General features: G+C 35.4%; 1 protein-coding gene and 1 pseudogene across 1 annotated transcript; one reads left to right on the plus strand and one right to left on the minus strand.

The window, feature by feature from the left end:
• Positions 1-239: 239 nt before the first annotated feature.
• LOC145009408 (serine/threonine protein phosphatase 2A 55 kDa regulatory subunit B beta isoform-like) lies at positions 240-1,952 on the minus strand (annotated as a pseudogene).
• A 2,636-nt stretch (positions 1,953-4,588) lies between these two features.
• Positions 4,589-7,479, plus strand: LOC145011613 (uncharacterized). The gene is made up of 5 exons (XM_078970354.1): positions 4,589-5,262; positions 5,548-5,659; positions 5,744-5,858; positions 5,941-6,930; positions 7,041-7,479. The coding sequence occupies exons 1-5, from the start codon at positions 5,061-5,063 to the stop codon at positions 7,296-7,298; spliced, it is 1,677 nt and encodes a 558-aa protein (XP_078826480.1). The 5' UTR covers positions 4,589-5,060; the 3' UTR covers positions 7,299-7,479.
• The last annotated feature ends 739 nt before the right edge of the window (positions 7,480-8,218 follow it).

Consider the following 8,218-nt stretch of genomic DNA (forward strand, 5'->3'; position numbering starts at 1 on the left):
GGGGTCCGGATATGTGAACTTTTTTTGGGTCGGGACCTTTCAACCAAACTTAAATCTGATTGTTTCAAATAGGTGCAAAACACGCAACAATACATTTAACTGCTAAAAATATAACAATATTAAAGGAAAACAAACAATTTCTTTTTCATTCCAATGGAATGAATCATTCTATTCCTCCCACTGATTCTATCATATCATACACTAAACATTACCCAAGTAATTGCAACATAAGATATCATTTAACCACAAATGATAACCTCCTGTGTTGGCATTTGGTAATCGAAACTCGCCAGGTTGTTATTTGATGTTAACCTGTACTTCATCTTCTCCCTCTTATTGCTACAATGTGAATGATGAAACTCTGCTGTAGTTATAACCTCTGAAACAAACAGATTTAAACAATTGTTAGCAATTTTGAAATTATTATTAAATTGTCCATGTTTGCAGGCTTCATGGCAATAATATTAAAACTCTCACTTTTGATTTCAAAGTTCCAAAGGTTTATGCGTAAATCATCAGTTGAGATAAATGTTTCACCATCACTACAAAATGGAAATAATTAATAATTAATCAGATAACATTTTAAATGTATATAAATAAAGTAAAAGCATTGAAGCACACCTATTATTAGAAATGGAATTAATATGATAGTCATGAGCATAGGCATATGTTCTTCTACATCTAACTAAAAGGCTGGAATCATGACTAATTACCTGAACATAAAAAGTTGGAACTTTTAATGAAAAAAAAAATAATTAACTATTAGAAATAATAAATAATTAGGTTGCATAGAACTGCCATAGGTAACCGTAGAGATATATGTACATTTTAACTACTAATAAAACCATTGCTCAAATAATTTGAAGGGTCTATATTAAAGTTGCATATCTTCTTAATCTTCTTTTCTTGGACCTAGTAAAAATATAAGGATATTAGAATAGATTGAAGTACAAAAAAAATAATCCCAAAAAAGTAGTATCAGACTTTTTTATGTTCATACCTTCCAGAACTTTATGGTTTTATCATTACTGGATAGCAGAAAAATGGAACTGTTAGCTGTTTGAAACCATTTGATCTTGTTGATTTTCTCTTCAATTTCCAAGATTTTTGAATAGTCAAACTGAAATAGCATAAATATGAGAATAAATATACATGATCTATGATAAAATTGACACAACATGACAACAAACCTCAGGCTCATAACTTTGGAATTCTGTTTTATAACGGAATTCAGGATGGCAGCTGCTGGAACAATCCGTTCCTTCTAGAACTCTTGGAAGCACACCATGCTATATTATACATTTTCATGTTATAATATGAGTTAACTACATAAATGAACAAATTTTAAAGAATATGATTATGCAGCATACATCTATTTGGTTATTTCTTTCAAATAAAACCACACGACCTCCACGATTTCCAGTTGCAAGATGATCACCAATTTTATCAAATTCTATTGTTTAAATGACATCAACTGCAATGAAAGCGTTCAAAATGTAAATAGATGCAGTTGATTTAGCATTGATTATTCAAGATAATGACATCTAATAAGCTTCGCCTCTATGTTTTGGCTTAAGTTATCATAACTCAAAAGGTTTGTAGTTTCAGTTTAATCGTTGCATTCTATAAATAGATACATAATTTAGCATATTGGAGACCAAATTCCATTGACTTCAACTTTAGAAGATCAAGCAGAAGGTATAGTTTCATTATGTAAATGCAAAGAGTTACATTATCAATCAATTTCAATCGGAAAAGTAGAGGTTTGATTAAGAATCAAAATGCCACAAAACCAAAGCGAAATTTAATCACAAATAGAAAGAAATATACATCGATTAAATACTGTTTGTACCTTCTTGAACCTCTTCTCCAGCAGCATGTTCACTAAAAAGTTAAGAGAATTTCCAGTCTAAGCCCGCTTGAGTCATAGCCACGTCACCCTCGTCGTCCATTTCGCAAACTTCAAACACAAGAATCGACGATTCGAAATCAACCCGATTGTCGCTGAAATAAAATCAGAAATGCAAAGTCTGGAGTTTAATGGTTTATCGAACACCAGAAACGATTTCTATACACTAATCTGCGCTTTCCTTCGTCTTGGATGAGTGAATCGGGCATGAATTTGGCGAATTGACACCGAGTAGCTTTGTAAAAACCCCACGGTCGATTACTGATAGAACTCGGCCATAGGTGAAACAAAACTTGCTGCATTATTAAGCTAATGAAAGAAATTGAAAACAGCTCTAATCATTCAATATTCCTAACGGTGGCTTAAGGCAAACAAACACTTAAATAAGGAAAATGTTAAATAAATAAACTCCTAATTAGATAAAAATTCTAACTATTTAATCTTCACCCTGATGAAAAGATGATTATTCTTTGGAGAAACATGTAGAACAGTTGGTAGGCGTAATTCTTGCAAAGATAACATGTGATTGTTCTTTGTACCTATCAATGGTGGTTTCAGCAAAGTCCAATTCCATTCAAATCTAACAACTGGAAGGCTAAAATTAAGATAAATTTTATGAAATCGGAAGAGAAATGCTAACATGATCACTAAGTGATGGATGAGCATAAAAAAGTAAGTTAGGTTGAAAAGCTTTAATTGCTCTGCTTTGTTCTTTCTTCATTAATCATCTGAAGTTTGTTAGACTCCATCTGTAAAAATAAAATGAAATTTAAGATCAGGTCCAAGAAAGCACAAACAGGGATTTTGTGTTTTTGGTGATTCTGGAGACTGTAAGAGAGGGATACGTAGAGCGAAGAAAATTGGAACCTGGATTCAACAAAAGTTTGAGATGGTGGTGGATGTAAGAAAGCACAAACACATCTTCTTCTTGATCGTGGCAGATACGGAGATGGGGGAAAGAGCGAGGGACGACGACCTCTTTATAAAGAGAGAGGAGGAGGGACCTTGCAGCAAATGAAACACCTGGAGAAGCAAGCGAGGAACACCGACGAATAAACTCGTGATCCAAAATTGATTATTAGCCTTGGATATGGTGGATATGGGAGAAAACCATGGTCGCCGTCAATGGTTCCTGGATTTGGGAGAAAGGCGGGAGAAAAAGAGAGAGAAAGCAGACCTAAGAGGAGAAGCGGAGGTGGAACAGTTCTTCTTCTATGTCTATGCTTTTAGAGAGAGACAACCTAGAATATGGTGGATATAGGAGAACACCATGGTCACTGTCGATGGTTCCAAAATTTGGGAGAAAGGCGGGAGAAAAAGAGAGAGAAAGCAAACTTTAGAGGAGAAGCGGAGGTGGAACAGTTCTTTTTCTATATCGATGCTTTTAGAGAGAGACGGTGGGTTTTGGAGCTGATGGAAGCTTTTGATATGTAGCGGTGGACATGTAGATGTCTATGGAGTTACTGGGTGATAATACGTGGAGTACCGGTATTGTATCGTAGAGACGATGTATCATGAGGAGGACAGGTAGCACCGACGAACAGTGAAGAGGGAAGGAAAGAATGAGAAATATCAACGGTACAATGCAAATGAATGTTCATGGACTAAATTGCCAATTTGACAAACTCTTGTGGCAAAATCCTTAACCAATGAAAATATGTAAAGTTGTGTACCAATTTTGTCAAATCCTCAGCCACTTTACTGTAGCTAAGGATGGATAATTTTATTTTATATATATATATATATATATATATATATATATATATATATATAGGAAAAGGGAATATACATTACAGCCTCACCTAAGCTTAGGTACTAAACCTCTTGAAAATACATTGTTTTACTATATAAAGATTACGGTTAATGGATTTATGGTTAATACTTCAAGATGTAAATTCAAGATCGACACAATAGAGTTTAGGGTTTAGGGTTTAGGGTTTAGATTTAGGGTTTAGGGTTTAAGTTTAGGGTTTAGGGTTTAGAGTTTAAGGTTTAGGGTTTAGGGTTTAGATTTAAGGTTTAGGGTTTAGGGTTTAAATTTGGGGTTTAGGGTTTAGGTTTAGGGTTTAGTAATGGTCACTTGGGTGAAGTAATAAACGATAATTGTGGAAAGAAAACAGAGATGGTAAAACAATAAAGAAAGAAAGAAATGTTATGGAAGATGATATATTACCAAATGAAACCAAACCGAACTTAGGTGGGGCTGTAATGTATATTCCCTATCCCTATATATATATATATATATATATATATATATATATATATATATATATATATATATATATATATATATATAATAGTTACTTTTAGTTAATACAGCAAAAGTCGTAATTTATTGTTAAGTAAGAGATAATTGCGCACTCACGTGATGATAATCTATAAAAGTATAATGCAATCTTTTTAAACAATAATTTTGTTTTTATCCGAAATAAAAAAAAATTAATTTCAATCAAATTATTATATTTGTAAATAGTTATATAAATAATAAATGTCTCAATACTACATATATCAAGAACGAGAGAATCCCAAAAAATATTATCGTTTCTTTTTTCATAAAAGAACATACAATACTTATTTGCCATTTTTCTCCAAATAAAATTATTTGTCTTATTGTTTATAAGGAAAAAGCCTTCTAACAATCCTTATTTACATTCATTGCCACTGCACTCTGTCTCTGTCTCTTTCTCTCTCCATCTTTCAAATTGACTCAACTCGTTCCAACTTTCTCTCTCTAAGTTGGCTTGTTCTCTTCCTCTCTCTAACATTTCCATCTTCGTCACACTTCCAAGCTCAAAGCTTTCGTCTTCATATATATGTTCCTCTGGAACCTCCATTTACATTTTCCTTATAATCACTTTTGCTTCTGTTGTTATTTATATGCGTAGACGAGTTCCATTTTTTTTTTTTCAAAAAATTTGAATTTGAAAATTTGTTTTCCCTGCATCGAAAGAAGCATTTCAGCTGGATTTTCAGATCCGGAGCTTAAAGTTTCAGGATTCCAGTACGCAGTCATTTGTATTTTAAATTTAAAAGTTAGGGTTCTTGACATTTAGGATTTAGGCCTGTGCTTTGGGTTTCGTGAACACAATGTGTTTTTTTAGGGTTTAGGACTCCGGGCTTGTAAAACTGCTGATACTGTTTGTTTGGGGCGATGAATCGGAGTTTCCGGGCACCGGAGAAGGTAATGCCGGGAACAGCGGCTGTGAAGCAACGGCAACAGCAAATGACAGGGAGTTTCAGGAAGTCTGTAAAAGAGAAAGAAGAGGAGCTAGGTTTGTTTTTGGAAATGAGAAAACGAGAAAAAGAGCGAAATAATCTTCTTCAGAACTCAGAAGAGTTCGATTCATCACTTGGTAAATCACTATTTTCGATTTTTTTGTTTTTCTTTTTAAAAAACTTTAGCTATCGTTACTTTCCGATTATACTCGTCACTTTCACAAAAAAGATTTGTGTTTTCTTCCCTATATATGAAGTATTGTTTATAATAAAAGTACAATACTGAAATTAATGAGGATTAAGATTTTGATTATCAAATTGTTTAACTACAATTATTCTTTTGATTAATCACCCTGTACAAGGATCGGAAAGATTCCATTTCAAGTTGAGATAAATTAAACCGTATTATATTGATTTTGCAGGATCAATTGAAGGATGTTCACCAATGTTTGGTATGCCTGCAGCCACACCAGCCAGAAAGACCGGTGCTGATGAGTTTCTCAACTCTGAAAATGATAAAAATGATTATGATTGGTAATAATTTGTATTACATGATATAAATTTAGATAAGATCATATCATTGTGTTATTATTCCCTGAAAATTGTTTCTTTTTTCAGGCTTTTAACACCCCCTGGTACCCCTCTATTTCCTTCACTGGAATCGGAATCACAGAAGCCAGTCATGGGTCAAATTGGAACTCCTAAAGCTCGACCCACTGCACTAAAATCTCGTGTAAGACCAATTCTTGATTCTTGATTCTATAAACATTTTAAAGCATCAAACTTTTGAATTAATAATCTCATTTTCTTGATAGCTATCAAATACCCATCCTCACCTTGAGACAAATGGTAGGAATAACATGACACTATCTAGACAACCTTTGTCATCTCCTGGATTAAACACTTCAAGTGGTGGACCCCGTAGACCCACCTCCTCTAGTGGGCCCGGTTCAAGACCCGCCACCCCAACCGGACGACCCGCTACCCCAACCGGAAGACCCACATTGGGTGCACCATCTAGACCCGGTTCAAATTCAAATTCGGTTCCCAAAACAACATCTAGACCTACAAGATCTTCCACCCCTACACCCAGGTCTTCCACCATGGGTCCAACCAAACCCACCCTACCCGCCAGGTCATCCACCCCTACCCCCAGGTCTACCCCAAGATCTTCAACCCCCACAAGGGGACCCACACCAAGGGCACCCACCCCAACTCGTAGACCACCACCCACACTAACAAAAACCGTCACAAAACCAGTACCAAATACTAGAACCGTGGCGGCACCACCGCATCAACAACCACAACCACCACCACCGCGTGCAAGTTCTCCAACCGTAAAAAGACCATGGAAGCCTCAGGAAATGCCCGGATACACCCTCGATGCACCACCAAATTTAAGGACCTCACTTTCCGACCGGCCGACCTCCGCCACCAGGGGGCGGCCGATGGCGGTTAGCCGGTCAACATCGGTGGAGCCGGTGGTCAACGGAAGGGTAAGAAGACAATCTTGTTCGCCTTCAAGAGGCCGCCTCCCTACGGGTGTGAGCCATATGAGTGGAAGCTCTGTTCCTGTCCCTGCATTGAATCGTGCATATGCTAAAGCAAATGACAATCTTAGCCCTGGTTTGTATGGAACAAAAATGGTGGAAAGGGTAATTAACATGAGGAAATTGGTCCCACCTAAGAAAGACGACAAACATTCGCCACATAGTAATTTATCTGCCAAGTCATCGTCTCCTGACAGCTCGGGTTTCGGGAGATCACTATCAAAGAAATCATTGGATATGGCTATTCGACATATGGTATTTTTCTTCCTATTATTAAACATAATATTTGTTATATCTGTAAAAAAAAAAAAAAAAGTAAAGTAGGTTGCTATTTATTTATTATATATATTTTTTATTTGGAGCAGGATATAAGGCGGACAGTACCGGGAAATTTGAGGCCGTTGATGAGTAATATTCCGGCGTCGTCTATGTACAGTGTGAGAGGAGGAGCGGGTCCCACGAGAAGTAGAACAATGAGTGTTTGTGATTCACCAAGTAGCAATGGGAGCTCTGAAATGAGTGTGAATAATAATAATAATAATAATGGAGTGTGGTTGGATGGGAATATTGATGATGAAATCACTAGTCTTGTTCGTTCCCCTGCTAATATTCGTGGGAGATGAGGGATTATGAAAATGTTATTATTAATCGTGATGAAGGTGTTTATCTGGATTAAGGTGTTTGTATGGTATGGTTAATTATATTAGAGAATCTGTCTAATTTGCTTACTTAACCCATGAAGGAGAGAACTGGTGTCATGTAATTTAGTTATTACTTGTTAGTTTTATGGAAAGCTTTTTGTCAGGGGTGTATTTGTGTTTTTGGCCTTAAAAAAGTTGGCTACATAATAAGCAACTTGTTGCTTGATTTAAATTATGTTTTCAATTAAAATGTTTTTTTTGTCCTCTAAATCAAAACAAAGGTGTGTGATTTCCTCGTTTTGTCAAATGGAAATGATTCCTTTTTGTCACATTTTATTGTCGTTTCAAAGATGGTGGTCCCAAACATGACGAGAATACAAAAATTGAATGTTCGTGTGCATCTTCTTTTTGTTATGTAGTTTTGATTTGAATTTAAGAAAGATAACAGGATGAATGTAATTGAAATAGTGCAACTATATAGGGGTACTACAAATATTAGAAAGACAAAACTGCAAAATGATTTTTGTGTTGTATGACGAAAATTATTATATTGGTCCAAAAATATTTGGACTTGCATTATCAATCCAAATTTTTTATTTTGTTGTGAGTTTAGTTATTTGATAAAAAGAATGGATTTACCTTTATTATTTTGTTTTTTTAATTTTTTTTTAATAAAACAACTAAAAAAAAAGCAAAAGAAAAAAAAAAAGAAACCCACCCCAACCCCTACCCCTTCTATTCCCTGTTACTAGACCTATTTACTCCATTCTTCACTTTCTTTCCCTCTAATAAACACCACCTCAACCGGTACACCACCACCAACATTGGTCAACATCGTCACCGCCACCACCGCTCAACCCCACCACCACCATCACTACGAGACTAACCAAAAAAAAAAAAAA

This window comes from Lactuca saligna, chromosome 8 (genome assembly GCF_052625555.1).
Source record: "Lactuca saligna cultivar CGN05327 chromosome 8, ASM5262555v1, whole genome shotgun sequence".
Classification (NCBI taxonomy): Eukaryota; Viridiplantae; Streptophyta; class Magnoliopsida; order Asterales; family Asteraceae; genus Lactuca; species Lactuca saligna.

Excerpts from the sequence above, each read along its gene's own strand:
- LOC145011613 (XM_078970354.1), top strand. The coding sequence starts at position 5,061 with ATGAATCGGAGTTTCCGGGCACCGGAGAAGGTAATGCCGGGAACAGCG. Across the intron at positions 5,263-5,547 it reads AGAGTTCGATTCATCACTTG|GATCAATTGAAGGATGTTCA; the intron begins GTAAATCACTAT and ends TTGATTTTGCAG. Across the intron at positions 5,859-5,940 it reads CCACTGCACTAAAATCTCGT|CTATCAAATACCCATCCTCA; the intron begins GTAAGACCAATT and ends TTTTCTTGATAG.